The sequence below is a fragment of the Chiloscyllium plagiosum genome, chromosome 7 (assembly GCF_004010195.1).
Source record: "Chiloscyllium plagiosum isolate BGI_BamShark_2017 chromosome 7, ASM401019v2, whole genome shotgun sequence".
Classification (NCBI taxonomy): Eukaryota; Metazoa; Chordata; class Chondrichthyes; order Orectolobiformes; family Hemiscylliidae; genus Chiloscyllium; species Chiloscyllium plagiosum.
This window is the reverse complement of record NC_057716.1, coordinates 64,551,572-64,570,572: the sequence shown is the minus strand read 5'-3', so window position 1 is coordinate 64,570,572 and position 19,001 is coordinate 64,551,572. Positions and strand designations below refer to the sequence as shown.

Sequence of the window (19,001 nt, the reverse complement as noted above, 5' to 3'; positions counted from 1 at the left end):
GTGCAGAACTTTAATAGGCCACAGTTGGAGCACTGTGTGCACTTCTAGTCGCAATACCGTAGCAAGGATATGATTGCACTAGAGGCCGTGTAAAGGGGATTCCCCAGAAATTTGGAGTGAACTACTGCAAATGCTGCAATCTATACTGAAAACACAAATGCTGGAGATCACAGCAGGTCAGACAGCATCCATGTAAAGAAAGCAAGTTAATGTTTCGAGTCTAGTTGACTCTTCATCAGAGTTGAAGTGAAGTGTGGAGGAGACAGCATCTATGCCATAGTTTGGGAGGGGAATGTGGGGGTAATGGGTATAGGGTCCATCAGCAACCTATGCCCACTACACCCATATCTCTGTCCCCAAAACTATAGCATAAGCGCTGTCCCCTCCCCACTTCACTTCAGCTCTGATGAAGAGTCAGCTCGACTAGACATGGATGCTGACTGACCCACTGGTATCTCCAGCATTTGCTGTTTCCACCAGGATATTCCCTGGGATGGAGCATTTCTGCTATGATGAGAGGCTGGATAAAGTCAGATTGTTTCGTTTGGAGCACAGAAAGTTGAAGGGTTACCTAGTAGAGCTGTGAGGAGCATGGACAAAGTGAATAGAAAATAGCCATCCCTTTAGTGAAAGAGTCATTAAAAAGGTGGCATAATTTTAAAGTGAAAGGCAGGAGGTTTGGATGGGACTTCAGGAAAAATGTTTTCACCCAGAGTGTAATAGGGGTCTGGAATGTAGTGCCTGGGAGGTAATTGAAGTGAGAAACCTGACAACCTTTAAAAAGTATTTGGATGAATGCTTGAAGTGTCAAAACATTCAAGGCCTAGTGCATTAAGTGAGACTAGATAAGGTAAATGTACATTTTTTGTGGTATAGATTTGATGGGCTGAAGAGCCTCTTCTATACTGTGTAGTATACTATTCTGTGTTACAGGGGCCCAGTGCTGAAGGTGCAGGGAGTAGAAGAGGGTGCCACCATGCTGAGGTTCTCTTGAAGAATGCACATTATTTTATGCTGGGCCATTGAGGTAGTGCAAAACTATGCTGCCTGCACTGAAAGTCCTGTTCACATATCACCCTCGTACTTACTGGCCGAGTTAGACCCAGGTCCCCATACCCCCACCTTTATAGCCTCGGTCAACCCTACAAGCCTCCAAGATTTTGATACATCTAATTCTGACCTCTTAACTAATTATCAGCAATGTGTTAAACTGTCTAGTCCTTAAGCTCCAGAATCCTTTTCTTTAACTTTAACTCTCTACAACTTCATTCTTTTAAAGCACTGCTTAAAGCCTATCTCTTCTCACTTCTTCTGATCATGCCATACATGGCTCAGTTATAATTTTGACTTATAACACTACAGTGAAATACCTTTGGACATTTCATTGCATTACTGAAGCTATAATAAATATATGTTGCTTTTGATGTTGATGACCATGCTGATCTGTGACCTAAATCCATATATCCTGTATTCCTTAAAAACCTTGGTTAAAAATCTATCAATCTCAGCTTTAAAATTGGCAATTGATCCCTGCATCATTCACCATCTGTGGAAAAGAGTTTCAAACTTGTACTATCCTTTGCATGAAAAAGTGTTTCCTAATTTTATTACTAAAAGGCTTGCCTTTTGGATTTTGACTATGCCAAAAGCCCCAAGGCTTGGATGTCATCTTAAAGTGAGAAACTTCAAAACGGGACATTTTCAGAATCAGGAAACCATTTCCTTGAATATAACTGTCATTGCCATGTTCTCCTTTTTGGGATGGAGTTCTCTTCCAGAGATGTTTATGAGGTACTCATGGAGGTAAGAGTGTTCTAACACTGCCTTATTAGAAGACCTATCTTGACTCGCTGACACTTTAAACCAGTTGTATTAAAGGCTATTATCCCTTTTATCCCCATATCACTTCCATGCCCCTTCATATCCCTATGCCAGCTTCATACCCCCTCATATTCCCAGTATCTTCTCCATGTCACCTTGTATCGCATAGCTATCACTATGCCCTACATGTCACTGCCATCGTTATTCACCCATATTAACCATGAAAGGACCAAGGAAGGACCACAGAAGCTATTTGGAAATGGAAAACATGATATAACTATGATACTGAAAAGAAAAGTCTTTCATGAAATGCATTCAAGGCTTTTAAATCCCTCAAATGGCAACATATTGTAAAAACAAATAATATTCTCTTCTCAAAACAATAAAAAAATTAATCCCTTGGGTGACTCAAACTGTTCAGCAAAATATGAACTAAGCCCCTTAGCTGTGAGCAGCTGTTATGAACCTTTTGAAAATCTGAACAGCATTTATAATGGACTCAGGCATAAAATAAACCCATGGTTATCAATAATATTCAATTAAAACTGCAAACAAAGTTAATATTTTTCTTGTCAAGCTACACAAACTGGCCTGTCAATCAATACATTCCAAACAGTGTCTCTCATTTACCATGCCAACCAAATGATGTCGCCGCTATAAATGTAACTTTTTAGAGCTAAATTTAAGCAACATTAGATCATGACAGCTAAAGTGACCTTACCTGTTCTTTCAGAATGTTTATATATCCTGCCTCAATTTGTTGCTGCCACATTACCTTGAAATAGTCAAAATGGTGTCTGTTTGAACTCAGGCCTAATTTTAGATCACCCTACAGAGTTGAAATCTCTTATCTAGATGACCCATCCCTTTTCTCTTCTCACTGTTACAAAAATAAGTTCTCTCAAAAATGGAAATGGAACATCCACATTTGGAGTCTGTCCACTATCTTAAAAGGCCTCTGGAGTCATCCAGATTCCATGAAATTTAAACACCTAAAATGCCCAAAAGATGGAAATAGTTTCTCGCAATCCAACTTGTCTGTTCCACTTAATCCATAATATCTTGACAATTTCAATTCAAGTCAGTGCTTAACCTTTTAAATTCAAGGGAACATAAACCTAGTCTATGTAATCCCAACATACCCTACCTCAAGTGGGCTATCGTGAACTTGCCAGAATAGTCTACTCTAACCAAGATTTTGCAATCAATTTATATATAATTTATCATTATCAATAGAAAAACAAAGAGTATATGTACATTTGCAGGTCTACTGAAAATGCAAAATAGCCAAAGTATAATAGAGCTGAAAAAATCTATACACAAACTGTCAGCGTACTATTGTATAAAGACATACTTCTTGAACTAAAGCTAAAACATTAAGCTTTTGAACAACTTGTTTTTAGCAATATAGCAATTGCATATCAAGATTCAATACTTCAATTTTCCCTGTATCTAATTTCTATATGCCCACTGTCAGATCTTATTAAACACTTTTATACTCCATGTATTTACAGGAGTATTGCCCAACAATTAATTCCAAAGGTGCATGTCCCCAACAAAAAGCAAAAGAATAATTCATTCTGAAACACACGTTAGAGGCAGAACTTTACGCCCTCTGGATGACAATAATGGAAGTGTGGAGGCATTTAAAATAGTGAAAAGCTATTTGCAGTTCAATAACTATTTCTGCAATGCAATCTCACCAGCAGGGATATTTACAAGCATCAGGCAGGATTGCAGATGGACTGGCCACTCCAAAGACAAGGAAAGCAATTGGTTAATGGCTATTCACAAGGCCGTCGATATTGTTCTGATGACAGAATTACTTTATCATATATGGAAACTACTAGAATCACAGAGGCAACCTCCTTTTAGCAAAACATTTGGTGGTGGTGATACATCAAAGCCCAAGATCTATGACACCCCCCCAAAAAAAACCCTTCATTCAGTAGAACTCATAGTTCATAGAAAGCTGAAGGAACTGCGGATACTGTAAATCAGAAACAAAGACAGAAGTTCTGGAAAAGCTCAGCAGGTCTGGCAGCAGTTCTGAAGAGAAATCAGAGCTGACTTTTCAAGTTCGGTGACCCTTCCTCAGAACTGGTTGAGGAAGGGTCACTGGACCCAAAACATTTACTCTGATTTCTCTGCCCAGATGCTGCCAGACCTGATCAGTTTTGCCAGCAACTTTTATTTTTGTTTCTTTATAGAAAGCTGTCTGAAGGCATATTGGATTTGAGGTGCCCTGGGGTCTCCTGCCTGTGTCAGCAATGCCCAACTTTCCTAGAACTGCTACAGAGGCTCTCAACTTTCAGATTGAGTCAGAACGAGAGAGATTAATGATGTGCATTGATAATTCATCCAAAAAGGTCAAAAGGAACTAAAAAATGTCTGAGGTTAAACATAATCCTGTATTTTCCCTCCAGCTAGAACGCTGCAAGATGGATCAACATCTTGGCCCTGATTTGGGAAATGTAATGATGATGATACCATCTAAATTTGCTGCCATAATGATAGTGGGAGATTGGTGGATGGACTGATGTGTTTTCCATGGAATTATATTCATGGAGGTCAGGAAGATCAAGCCTGTTTGCCAATTCTGTTTAAAGTATAGAGACTGGAAACAGCGGGATAATTTAGACTTATTTTAACTGGGGGTAGATTACTTGCCCTTTCCCTTCCCCTCAGGAGATTAAGTATTTACAGTCAAGGTTAGCATAATTTTATCTGGGAATTGGCTTGTCTAATGTGAACAATAAACTCAGTATGTTACTGACAAACCCAATGGAAATTAGTACTCAACGTTTATTTTCTGGTCTCTCTGACTGATGGATAACAAAATAATATTCTGACAGGCCATATATCAGACAAAATTATGAACACAGTTTGTTTAGTAAAATCTTTGCAAAGCAAGAGCAAATATAATTCATTTCAAAAGATTTAACACTTGAGATACTTGGGAAAAACAATGAAAGTTAAGGAAGCCTTAGTGGTCTTTTGCATGAGACAAAAATAATTCTTCTTAAAAGAAGAACTCTTAAATTACTTCAGTTACATCTACCAAAGTGTCAGTATTTTAAGAAAAAAGAACTAGTGAAATGTGTGAAGATATTACTCGACACGAAACGTTAACTTTGATTTCTCTCCACAGATGCTGCCAGATCTGCTGAGCTTTTCCAGCAATTTCTGTTTTTGGTTTTGATTTACAGCATCCGCAGTTCTTTTAGTTTTTATTTTGTTAATTTATATATCTTATCGGCAGTAATCCTTAGCTCCAGACCTGTATGCAGTTCACTAAGGATTTGCATTGTTACAATCAGGCAAGGAGGTTTGGTTGACTCATCTCTTTCCATTTAAACCCCCTCCTTTGTTGGTTACAATAAATATTTTATTTCTTTTTAACATGCAGCTATATCACACATCAATTAAAATGTGGTTAATTAGATCAAAATAAAGGAGTCAATTACTAAGAGTGAAAAAAGGAGGAATTTTATTATCTGTCAACCCCAAGATAAAAAATTAGAAAATCATGAAATTAAACTCAAACACCATCACAGTTAATAAGTTTAAAGAGACTGCATCTGGTACAGACTGGAAGAATAAAGGTTAAACAGCTTAGAGGTCCTCAGAGACCTTAGTGTTTGATTTTTTTTCTCTCACCTCAGCAGAGGCAACATTTGTGGATATCTTGGAGCTCTTGGTGAATGGAAGTTTTCTCAATTTGCTTTCTCACCAGACACTGTTTTTGAGACACTGAGAGAAACAAGGAGGGACATAGAGGAAGTTTTCCTGATCTTGCTTTCCTTCTCTCTTCAGTCAGCTCAAATCAGCAACTGGAACATGTCTTGTTTGTGTGTTGTGATCAAGGGTGTGTACATTATGTTCTCAGTTACAGCATTTGAATTATTTTAACAAGAGAGACATATGGATTTGGATTACTGCTGTAAAGTTTTCTTTTCAAAAGATCATTCTGGAATAGTCACCTGAATGCAGCAGTTCCCAGAAGATATGTGAATGCAAACAACGGCATGCAAGAACCCTAAAAGTGTAATGGAATAAGATGTTTACATTTTTGGAGGTATAAGAGCAAATGTAAACAAATTAAGCCAATAATTTTGTTCTAAGTTCAGTTTAGAAAACAGCAGAGTTTTAGTTCAGAAGAATGAAGAGTAGAGTTCAGATGTGAGTTTTAGTTTCTCTCCTATCAGAGTTCAGCTGAGAAGAGATTAGAGTCTGTCCCAGCAGGAGTCAGTTTTCAAAGCAAAGCAGTCACTGCAATAGCTTGTGCAGGCTTCCTAAGCAAGGAGTGTTTGGATTAGAAATCTGCAGCTTACTAGACGAGGAAAGTTTAGTCCACCAAAACTGTTAAATGCTTTTAGATTTAGATTCCGATTCCCTACAGTGTGGAAACAGGCCCTTTGGCCCGGCAAGTCCACACCGACCCTCCGGTGAGTAACCCACCTAGACCCATTTCCCTCTGACTAATGCACCTAACACTATGGGCAATTTAGCATGGCCAATTCACCTGACCTACACATCTTTGGACTGTGGGAAGAAACCAGAGCACACCCACGCAGACACAGGGAGAATGTGCAAACTCCACATAGACATTTGCCCAAGGCTGGAATTGAACCTGGGACCCTAGTGCTGTGAGGCAGCAGTGCTAACCACTGCGCCATCAAACATAGAGAGGAATTATAAAACAGTCTTTACTGTTCAGGAAAGAGAAACTGGAAAGACTCAGTTAAGTAGAAACTGGAAAGACAGAATCTTCACAGGTCCATAAAGATATTGGCAATGGTGAATTGGTTGGAAAAAAAACTAAAAGATTGAAAAATGAGATTCTTGTGCCAAGTAAACACTTGCACTCAAGGTTTTAACAGCAAGAGGGGAATCTCACTGGTTAGTAGCAAGAGGTCTATTTGTATGCATTTATATCTCATTTCTACTTATTCTTGCCTTATTTATATGTAATTTGCCATTCCCCATACAGCGGGAAAATGAAACCAAATCATCAGGCTATCAATAATCTGTTCAATAATGATAATTGTGGATGCATGGATAACATTGCAGTCTTGTTCAGTATCAGGCTAAAGGTTATTCACTGGGGTCATTAGCCATTGCCTACTTGGGGTATCCCTTATCACCTATGCACCAGCCTTGGAGATTGTACAGGAGAGCTAACATTCACTGAATGGAACCATCAATGACAGTTCTCTCAATATGGCGCATCTGAAAGAATTGCTGACTCTGATCACATAAGAGCAGGACATTGAGAAAGTGAAATCCATTCTTGTGCAGGAATCTGGCTGGACGATGCTAGGTAGTCTGGGCACCATATGCAACCATTCGATGGCAGAGTTATTGAGGGATCCGGTGATGAATGAAGAAGAAGCCAGCGAGGTACTGAGATGAAGCAGAAAGAGCCAAAGTAATCTGATAGCAGCTAGATTTTGGGCGAATGACTTTGTATAAACATGTGTGTGCAATCATAAGCCAATCATAATGCAGAGATGTTCATGCTCTCTAGGAAATACTTGTTTTACATCTTTAAAACATTTACCATTAATCATAAGTTAATTTGTTCCTGTTGCCCTAATCACCTCCTGTTCAGCAACCTGGCTATGGCAGGTGGTGACATTTGAATTCAACAAAGAAGTTGGCAATTAAAAGTTGGACTTAATGGCCAGGTTTTTTTTTAAAAATCTGGTTCATTAATGTCCTTTAGACTAGGAAATCTGTCACCTTTACCTGATCTGACGGACGTGTGCTTCCAGACCCGCAGCAATATCATTGACTCTTAACTGCCCTCTAAAATGGCTTAGCAAGCCACTCAGTTTAATACAATTATGAGAAAATCTCAAAAAAGGGAATGAAATCAAACCGTCCATCGAGCACAGACCTAGGCACTAGAAACAACAATGGCAAACTTAGCCCTGTCAACACATCAAAGTTGTACCTACTAACACCTGGGAGCTCAGGCCAAAATTCAGAGTAGTCTACATTCTCGTCAAATAATAGCCTGACTTTATCATACTCACTGAATCATGTTTTATCAACAACGTCCTGGGTATCAGCACCCCTGGGTATGTCTAAGGCCACCAGCAAGACAGACTCACCAGGAGCAGCAGCACAGTGGTATTAGGTCAGAAGAGGTTGTGCTGAAATTCATTGATTAGGTCAAACCCAGACAAGTAAACCTCCTTCTGAGAACCACCCAGCACCTCACTTAACTGATGAATTAGTACTCTGCCATGTTAAAGATTTAGAGGAAACAATGAGGATGGCAAGGGCACAGAATGTTCTCTGACTGGGAACATAAATGCCCACCACCTAGAGTGGCAAAATAGTATCAATACTGACTGTCCTGGCCAAGTTGTAATGGATTTGGAAGCTAGACTGATTCCATGGTGGTGGAGAAAGTGAGGACTGCAGATGCTGGAGATCAGAGCTGAAAATGTGTTGCTGGAAAAGCGCAGCAGGTCAGGCAGCATCCAAGGAGCAGGAGAATCGACGTTTCGGGCATAAGCCCTTCTTCAGGAATGAGGAAAGTGTGTCCAGCAGGCTAAGATAAAAGGTAGGGAGGAGGGACTTGGGGGAGGGACGTTGGAAATGCGATAGGTGGAAGGAGGTCAAGGTGACGGTGATAGGCCGGAGTGGGGTGGGGGCGGAGAGGTCAGGAAGAAGATTGCAGGTTAGGAAGACGGTGCTGAGTTCAAGGGATTTGACTGAGACAAGGTGGGGGGAGGGGAAATGAGGAAACTGGAGAAATCTGAGTTTATCCCCTGTGTTTGGAGGGTTCCTAGGTGGAAGATGAGGCGCTCTTCCTCCAACCGTCATGTTGCTATGGTCTGGCGATGGAGGAGTCCGAGGACCTGCATGTCCTTGGTGGAATGGGAGAGGGAGTTGAAGTGTTGAGCCACGGGGTGGTTGGGTTGGTTGGTCCGGGTGTCCCAGAGGTGTTCTCTGGAACGTTCCGCAAGTAGGCGGCCTGTCTCCCCAATATAGAGGAGGCCACATCGGGTGCAGCGGATGCAATAAATGATGCGTGTGGAGGTGCAGTTGAATTTGTGGTGGAAATGGAAGGATCCCTTGGGGCCTTGGAGGGAAGTAACGGGGGAGGTGTGGACGCAAGTTTCCGCTACAGCGTATCATCTGCCTTCATTTCCGCTACCTCCAAATGGACCCCACCACCAGGGATATATTTCCCTCCCCTCCCCTATCAGCGTTCCAAAAAGACCACTCCCTCCGTGACTCCCTCGTCAGGTCCACACCCCCCACCAACCCAACCTCCACTCCCGGCACCTTCCCCTGCAACCGCAAGAAATGCAAAACTTGCGCCCACACCTCCCCCTTTACTTCCCTCAAAGGCCCCAAGGGATCCTTCCATATCCACTACAAATTCACCTGCACCTCCACACACATCATTTATTGCATCCGCTGCACCCATGTGGCCTCCTCTACATTGGGGAGACAGGCCGCCTACTTGCGGAACATTTCAAAGAACACCTCTGGGACATCAGGACCAACCAACCCAACCAACTGCATTATGGATACCCTCCATTGCACTGTGTGCACTATCACTGTGCTGAAATAGATCTAGTAACTCAAGTAGTTTATTGCAGACTACTGAGAGAGCTGCTTTTAGTTGCTGCAGATCTGACTAATTTCTTACTCACGGCTGCATGAATAGTGTTCACAAAATGTATCAAGTTCATTACTGCCTCCAAACTGTCACTATAGTCTTGGACTAAAAATGGACAAAAGAGCTGAACTCAAGAGGGGAGGCAAAAGCGTTTGCTTTTGACAGCATATGACTGAGTATGAAATCAAGGAATGCGAGCAAAAGTGTAGTCCATGGGACTCAGAGGAAATCTCTCTGCTAGTTGGAGTTGGCTCTCGTTGTTGGAAGTCAGTATTCTCAGCCCCAGGTCATTGCTGCTAGAGTTCCTCAGGGTAGCATCCAACGTGCAATAAACCCGGCTGCTTCATCAGCGACCTTCCACCCATAAGGTAAGAATAAGGATCTTTGCAGATGATTGCACAATATTCAACACCATTTGAAACTCCTCAGGCAGCGATGTATCTATTTTCATATTCAGTAAGACCTAGACAACATGTAGGCTTTGGCTGATAAGTGGCAAATAACATTTGCGCCATGCAAGTAGTGAGTCAATGACCATCTAGAACAAGAGAGAATCATTCCTTGATATTTATTGGCATTCAATGGCGTTACCACTGCTGAATCCCTCATTATAAAATTCCTAAGCGTTGTTAGTGGTTAGAAATTGAACTGGACCAGCCATATAAATACTGTAGTTATGACAGTAGGTCAGAGGCTTGGATTTCTGCAGCAAGTAACTCACCTCCTGTCTCCCCAATGCCTATTTACATGTACAAGGCACAGAACAGGAGTTTGATAGAATATTTCCTGTATTTTCCTGTATGGGAATTCCAACAACATTTCAGAAACTTGACACAATCCAAGACAAAGCAGCCACTTTCATTACTACTAAATGCACAAACATTCATTCCCTCCCCAGTCACTGCCCTATGTATAACTGCAATATGTACCATCTAAAAGATATATTGCAGAAATTTTCTGAAGCTTCTCTGACAGCAGCTTTCAAACCACAACCTCTGCCACCCATGAGGACATGGGCAACACATTCATGAGAAGAGCATCACCTGCAAATTTCTCTCCATGGTACATACTGTCTTGACTTGGAACGACATTGCTGTTCACTCATTAATGCTGAATCAAAATTTTGGACTTCCTTTCCTAAAAGCACAAGGGTCTCTCTCTCTCAGCAGCCCAAGCACCGCAGCAGTTCAATAGGTAGATCATCTGCTCTCTGGCATTTGTGGATGGACAATAAATGGTGTCCTAGCTGAGGACCCCCACACCCCATGAAGAATATTTTAAAAATTACATGTGCTATATAACTCATACTCTGTACTTTATACTCAGATAGGTCTGCCAACTTGGGAAATCTTTCCACTCAAGCTAACCACCTCAGTATTAAAAATTCAACCTATTGTATCGTCAGGGCTTAAACAACTTGTTTTCATTTCCTCTAAAATGTCCTTGAAACATACATCACGAGCTGATTAGACTTCTGTTTGCAGACTTAAATCAATATTTCATAAATAATTAATTACTGTTTCCAAATAATTTTACGCCCTTTACGCCAATGTTAATTATTTAATGTGTGCATAAAAAATTCACCTTTCCATGTATTTGGTTTTACAATTATTTTCATTTACACTCATCTGCCATTTTACTCCATTTATTGAGATGATGCATAGCTCTTTGATGCTTACCAAACCCATAAGCATGAATGATAGGTTAAAAAGCCAGACAGGAGCAGCAAGAAGGCTGATGCATTTGTGTTTTAGCCCTAGAGTTTCCACTGATCATCTGCTGAAGTTAAAGCCAGTGATTGGGATAAACCAATGCAAGTTCAGTGTTATTGCATTTAGCATACAAGGGACATAAACTGAGTACTTCAATCTAAAATGTCAAAAATGAAGGGGGATAAGATCTCTATTCCACACTATCCAAAGATGGTTTCTTTCAAAAGGCTAGCTCAGTACAAACATTTTGCACCCAAAATAATTAGGTTTCTTTCTCTCTTTAGATGGTTTCTGAAAATACATTGGACTTAAAAATTGAAGCAGCGCTTTATACATACACAAGCAGAATAAATGATTTTTATTTTAGATTTGGAGGATTATGACTGGAATATAATATGAATCATGGTGTTCTTAGCAACTACATTTGACTGAAGATTCCATTCTAGTATGCAGTTTGTTCAATAAAATGAAGTCCTATGTCCTGTAATTGGAGATCACATTAAGCATTTTCATTGTGGCTAATCATAATCATTTATTTGTCCCAATCTCTGTGTGATGGGAGAGCAAATAGGGAAAACATTGTACTTTCACTTCCTCACAGAATAAGATAATGATTAGCAGGGCAGGCATTTTAAATTAACCTATCCAGTCACGTTATGACACACCTCTGGAGCAGATGGGACTTATAACTTCTGGTCCTAAACCACCCCTTTACCAAAAGAGCCCTGACTGAAGGGCACAATATCTTTAAGATAGTGCTGTGATATGTGCCATGATACATGCTGATTTTGATATGGAGAGACAATTATGTGGACACTGGTTTGTTGTTATGTAGGCATGTATCCCATAAAGAGGTCTTGATCTTCATCTTGCCATTGCAATAATTAAAAGTAAAAGTCAGGTATCTTCTGCCGTGAGGATTTACAAAATGTAAGTGAAAATTCTTATCAATTTTTCATGCTAAATAAGAAACAGCAGTTTATCTTTCTAAATCATAATGATCAGAATGATAAGCTGTCTAACCCAGTGAGAAGCTCAGGGGCAAGGCAAATTAGGGTAGAAGATAATTTGCTGGACGACTGAAGAAACAACTTTGAACCTTGGAGAAAAAAGGGGTTTAAAAGAACCACTTGAGGGAACTATGAACAACATAAATAACGAAACATGAAAAAAACCTTGTTTTCTCATGACTGGCAAGGGTTAAATAACTGACACACGCACAGTCCGAAAATCTAGCATGCTATAGATGATTTTGTTGTAATGGGACATTTTCAGTGTTAAGGCACTTACCCTCATTGGTGTTTGTTTCCTTGCTGTCCAGGGACATTGTTTCCTCCAGTTCTCCCGTAACCTTACAATCCAGATTACTTAAAAAGCTGTCTGAAGGGTTTGGAGACTGCTGCTTTGAAGCTGAAGAGAGTGAACGTCCACCTCTCAGTTCCTATAAAATTGTAAAGACAGAAGCTGTCACTCTAACAGCTATTTGGAAACATCTGTGGTTTTCCTCTTACACTTATCATTGAGTTTGACACCATATAGCAGTTCTCAGTAAAACCGGCAGACAGAAAAGCAGAGAGCATAACACATTTGTTTCAGAATGCAAATGTCTTACAGACAAGTTCCTTAGTACATGTTCTGCTGATCAGTTACAGGTTTTTATAAAGCAGGAAGAATGACATCATTGAATAAACAATAGGTAATGAGTGCAGTATAGAAAGCAAAAGCCATTATTTAATTTATCATTCATGGTAAGCTAATTTAATTAATTCAAAACTACAATTCTTAATTCATTGTCAGGGACTCTTTCAGAGAGTACTCTTACTCAGCTCTTCAAAAAGTGCAATTTTAAATTTTAACTTTGTGTCATGTCAGATATAGAGCTTGCAAATAAACACAAAAGCGCGCATTGTACAGTTTGAACTGAAGTATTGGAGCAGCCTGTTCCCAGCTGATCTATTAACTTACCCTGTTTAACCTGAAAAACCAGCACAGAGTAATTAAAGGAAAATTATGTCCAACAACATGGATTGAGTTTTGTTGTGAGGGTAGATTCAGTGCAGTTGGTGTGTTTTAATAGGACCCGAAATGATGTTTGATAAAGTGCCACATAACAGGCTTGTCAGCTAAGTTGAAGCCCATGAGGAGAAAGCACAGTAGTAACACATTCACAAAGTTGTCTGAGTTGAAAGTTGTAGTGAATGGCTGTTTCTCAGATGGAGGGAGTAGGCACACTGCTTTTCATCATCTCTTTCAATTACTTTGACTTGGGTTTATAAAGACTGATTTCAAAATTTGCTGAGAACCTAAAACTTGGAGGTACTGTGAACTGTGAAGAGGATGGTGATAGACTTCAAGAGGACAAAGATAGGTTGGTGAAATGGGCAGATGCATGGAAGATACACCTTGCTGGGAAGAACAAGGGAGAGCTGATATGAGTATAATTCTGTTCTGGCTTGGAGAACAAAAGCAAACAAGTTATGTGGAAACTTTATGAAACTTTGGTTCAGCCTCACCTGAAATATTGTGTTTAATTCTGACAAGATAAGAAGATCCAGCAATACTGCTGGTAAGATTTTCATGAAAAGCACTGAGGAATTCAGTTATATCAATAGATTGGAGTACTCTATCTTTAGAGAATAGAGAATTAACAGAAGATTTCATAGGAGTGTTTAAAAATTATGGGGGAGGTCTAGACAGAGTCAATTGGAAAAACCATTCGCATTTGGCCAAGGAAGCAGAGGACACAGTTTAAAAATGATTGGCAAAAGAACTGAAGGAAAAGTTTAAATTACTCAAGTATTTGCCTGACTGAATGGCAGAAGCAAATTTAGACATTGCGTTCAAAAGGAAATTAGACAAGTACCCGACAGGAGGAAAGCACTTTGAGGGTGACAGGAAGCTGGCTCATTTTTGATAGACAGTTTAGCCTCTTCTGTGCTTTAACTATCTATGGGCTTAATTTACATTGGAGCAGGGTGCCACTTCACCAACTCACCTGAAATCAGTTAACATCAATACAGATCATGTTAAATGAACTAAATGAGTGCAAACCATAAAGACAGAATTAGATTGACGAATTCCAAAGCCCACAATGTAAAAGAAATCAAAGTGTAGCTAAGATTGTGAATACAGTCAATTGTGTTTAAGCTACATATGTAATGTTTAATGTACTGTAGTTTAATATTCCATGTCAAACCATAATGCCTGTATTGCACATCAGAAGTGAAACTTTTTCTCCCTATTCTACTTGCTACATGTTCTCTCATGGGAGTTTCCTTATTTGGAATCCCGTCTACGTTGTACAATATGAAGGTAGAAATGCAGAGTAAGCCAGTAGCAATACTGGCCTGATGTAGGTGAAATTCTGGATCAACAACAATTTTCTGAGGATGAAGATAAGGCTGATGATCAGAACATCTACTAGCAGGGTTGTCCAAGACAGCATGAAAGAGTAAAAATTGCAGAACTCAAGATGCCAGAGATAACCTCTTGATCACGCCATGCAGGATTAATGAGCTAGGTTTGGACTTCACTTAATTGATTTGATTATGTTGCTTATCTGGTAAAACAGTCCCTGTTTAGAACAAAGATATGTGGCCCTAATTATTGCTGTAAACTTTGATGTTTTGTATTTCTGAATAAATGTTGCATTATCCATGTGAGTGTGTGCACGATGTGTTCATGTGATCCTACATCCAAGTATCCATGCATAACCTGGTCTCCGTGACCATTAGGAAAAAAGCAGTAGGTAATGAAACAATGCGCTAACGTTGCATAGCATTAAGATAAAATAGTTCTTAATGCATCCATCAGGATATGACATCTGAGAGATGGTTAGTGAAGTCCTTCATTATTGCCACTAGGTTGAGTGAAATCCCGAGGAATCTCCTTATGGTTCTTCCATCACTGGTAAGGCATCAATGGTTCAGACTGTGCATATATTGTTAAATTGCCTTGAAATGCTAGTTGAACCTTTGAGTGGTGTTGCTTTGTGCAGCTTTTCACAAAAACCAGTACAACAGTATGACAGAAATTGGTATCTGTCCATTGTACTCCTTCCAACCCCTTGATAATGTGATACACAGAATGGAACCTTCCTTCCAGAGATGTGAGGAAACACCCAATGTACATGTAAGTGTGGAATGATATGACAGGAGGGCAGGCATATCACAATGTCTACACATTGCAGTTAGCCTCATTGAAGTACAGAATCTTGACCACAATCATCACCATCACATTTCAAGGATCTGTGACATCGGAGGCTATCTGCAGTCAAGGAGTCAGTTGATTTTAAAAATAAGCAATACGAGGCAATTGCAACTTCTTTATCCTGGGGATATCTGAAGAGCACCTCATCTCTCATTTGAGTGCAACTCAATCAGGACCAGCAAAAATTATATTGCAGATCATAAGACAATAAGTTATAGAAACAGAATTATGCCAATTGGTCCATTGAGTCTGCTCCACCATTCAATCATGGCTAAAGAGCATACTCCTGCCTTCTCCCCACAATTCTTAATCTCTTTCCTAATCAAGAACTTATCCATATCTGTCTTCAATACACTCAACGACTTGGCATCCTCAGCCCAGTGCAGTTCCACAGATTAATCAGCCTCTGGCTGTAGAAATCTCTCCACATCTCTGTTCTAAAGGCTTATCTCTTCACTCTGAGGCAGTGCCCTTGGGTCCTAGTCTCTCCCACTAGTGAAAACATCTTCTCAATGTCCAATCTATCTATGCCTCTCAGTATTCTGTAAGTTTTAATTAAATTCCTTCCCCCCCACACCCATCCTTGTAAAACCATCAAGTACAGAACCAGAGTCCTCAACAACTCCTCATACGGCAAGCCTTTCAACCCTGGGATCATTCTTGTGAACCTCCCAAGGCAGCACAACGTTCCTTTGACAGTGTGCCCAAAACTTCTCACAATATTCCAAAAGCAGTCTGATCAGAGTCTTATACAGAGTTAGCAATTCATCTCTGCTCTTGTATTCTTGCCATCTTGAAATGAATGCTACAGGTGACATTTTGATCAACAGAAATTTAGCTATGTCGAGAGACTTGATAAGCTTGATTTGTTTTCTTTAGAGCAGAAAAGGTTGAGGTGGGACCTGATTGAGGTATGAAGCATTAGGAGGGGCAGGGACAGGGTGAATAGGAAACAGCTGTTCCTCCTCGTCAAAGTGTCAATAATGAGGAGTCATAATTTTAAGGTGAATAGCAAGAGATTTAGAAGTGATTTGCACAATTTTTTTTCAAATAGAGAATGGTGGCAGTCTGGAATGCACTGCCTGGGAGGTCATAGGGGCAGAATATCTCACAACCTTTAATAACTATGTTGATGAATACCTGAAACATCATAGCATTCAAAGCCTTAGGCCAAGAGAGGCTAGGAATACTGCAGTGAGTAACTCACCTCCTGACTCCCCAAAGCCTGCCCACTATTTATAAGGCACAGGTCAGGAGTGTGATGGAATATTCCACACTTGCCTGGATGGGTGCAGCTACAACAAAGCTCAAGAAACTTCACACCATCCAGGACAAAGCTTGATTGACACAAGATGCACTCCTTCCACCACCGCCACTCAATATCAGCAGTGTATACTATCTTAAAGATGCAATGTAGAAATTCACCAAAGATCCTTTGACAGCACCTTTCAAATCCACAATTACTTCCATCTAGAAGAACAGGGGCAGTATATACATGGAAACATCACCTGCAATTTCCCCTCCATGCCACTCACCATCCTGACCTAGAAATATATTGTCATTCCTTAATCAGCACGAGATCAAAATCCTTGAATTCCTTCCCTAAGGGAATTGTCAGTCACCTACAGTATCTGCGGTGGTTCAAGAAGGCAGCTCACTACCACCTTCTCAAAGGCAACTAGGGATCAGCAATAATTGTTGGCTAGCCAGCAATGCCTATGTCATGAAAAAGTGCTGGAAAGTGGGATTAGCGAAGCTGAGTGTGACAATGACTAAAGGTGATGGGTTATTTATATTTATGTAGATCTTGTGTCATCTTGTAACTTCAGTCTATTTCCTCTTTCCCATCCCTCAAATTATGTCTAAGTGGAGGCGTGACTGCAGCAGCTGGTGTGGAAGAAGCCTACATGGAGGTTTATCCGGTTGACTTCAAGGTCTTGGGTGGTTTTCGTTGATGCCTTTGGGGAAAGAGGCCAGGACTGATTGGCCACATACAGGCTCCCCCATATCTACTTGTACTGCTGCACTCTTTGAAATCACTTGTAGGGGGAAGTAGGTAGAGGGACCAGGCAGCTGAAAAACCTGCCTGATGCTCCTATGTCTGTGCATGTAGTCTGACCAAGTCATGAATGGCCAAGAACAGGGGTTGAGTGGTGCCGAGTCTTTGGCAGTCCCTAAAGTGTCTGAGCCTGAGGTGTTTCTTCCTTGACCAGCTGTGTGCTATCCAATTTTTGCCTCAGACTTAATTTGAGATAGAATACCACTGAGATGAAAGTATCTGAGCTGGTGAAGTGTGCAGGGGAAAGCATTGCTGGTGCATCCTCTGAGGCTTCTGTGACTTCCTGCTCAGAGATATAGATGGAGCTAAGGATCTCCAGCACTGACCAACCCTTTCCTGATTTTTGCAGGATACTGCTCTTGACTGCTTAAGACAAGTGAGTGAATTAGTTTCAGAGGGGTGAAAATGTGTGCAGATTAAAAATGAAATAGCACTGGTAGTAAATGGGAAGCAGCACATCTGAATGAAGTGTACTGAGTTGGTTGTCCACTGGTGTTTATATTTCTCAGCTTGAGCAATTTTTTTCTTTTCTGGCCAAATCCAGAAATTTCTCTTCCTAATGAGTGAAAAGCCTAATGTCCAGCACTCTTGCTACTCCATATCCCTCACTCCCAACTCCAACAGTCTTAGAACATGGACAGTACAGCACAGGAACAGACCCTTTGGCTCACCATGTCTGTGCCAATCATGATGCCATTCTAAACAAATCCCATCTGCCTGCATATGGTCTGTCTAAATATCCCTCTTAAACATTGCTGTCATATCTGCTCCTACTACCTCCCATGGCAACACATTCCAGACATCTACCATCCTCTGTGTGAAAATCTTGCACACCTCCTTTAAACATCCCCCCTCTCACCTTAAACCGATGCCTCCCAGTATTTGACATTTCCATTCTGGGAAAAAGACCCCAACTATCCAACGTATCCATGCCTCTTACGACGTTATGTATTTCTCATTAGATCATCCTCAGCCTCTGATGCTTGAGTAAAAAGAATCCAGGTTTGTCCAAATTCTCCTTATAGCTAATACACTCCAATTCAAGCAACATCATGGTAATACTCTTTTCACCCTCTGCAAGGCTTTCTCATCTTTCCTATAGTATGGTGACTAGAACTGCATAAAATACTCCAAATGTAGCCCAACTGAAGTTTTATACAGCTGAAAAATGAGTGGCAACTTTTATACTCAATATCCCAACCAATGAAGGCAAGCATGCCATATGCCTTCTTTACCATCTTATCCACTAGCGGTGCCACTTTCAAGGAATTATGAACTTGTACCCCAAGAGCCCACTGTGAGTCAATGCTCCTATGGGCCTCCCATTTACTGTATACATTCCTCTGGCACTTGACCTTCAAAAATGCATCAGGGTAAAAACAATGACTGCAGATGCTGGAAACCAGACTCTAGGTTAGAGTGGTGCTGGAAAAACACAGCAGTTCAGGCAGCATCCGAGGAGTAGTAAAATCGACGTTTCGGGCAAAAGCCCTTCATCAGGAATACAGGCAGAATGCCTGCAGGGTGGAGAGATAAATGAGAGGAGGTTGGGGGT

General features: G+C 40.6%; 1 protein-coding gene across 1 annotated transcript in view; it reads right to left on the bottom strand.

The window, feature by feature from the left end:
- xirp2b (xin actin binding repeat containing 2b) overlaps positions 1 to 19,001 on the bottom strand; it is a 105,623-nt gene that overhangs the window by 53,083 nt on the left and 33,539 nt on the right. Inside the window, exon 2 of the mRNA XM_043694502.1 lies at positions 12,469 to 12,619. Within this exon, the coding sequence (XP_043550437.1) occupies positions 12,469 to 12,619 (151 nt within the window). The remainder of the gene's footprint in view (positions 1 to 12,468; positions 12,620 to 19,001) is intronic.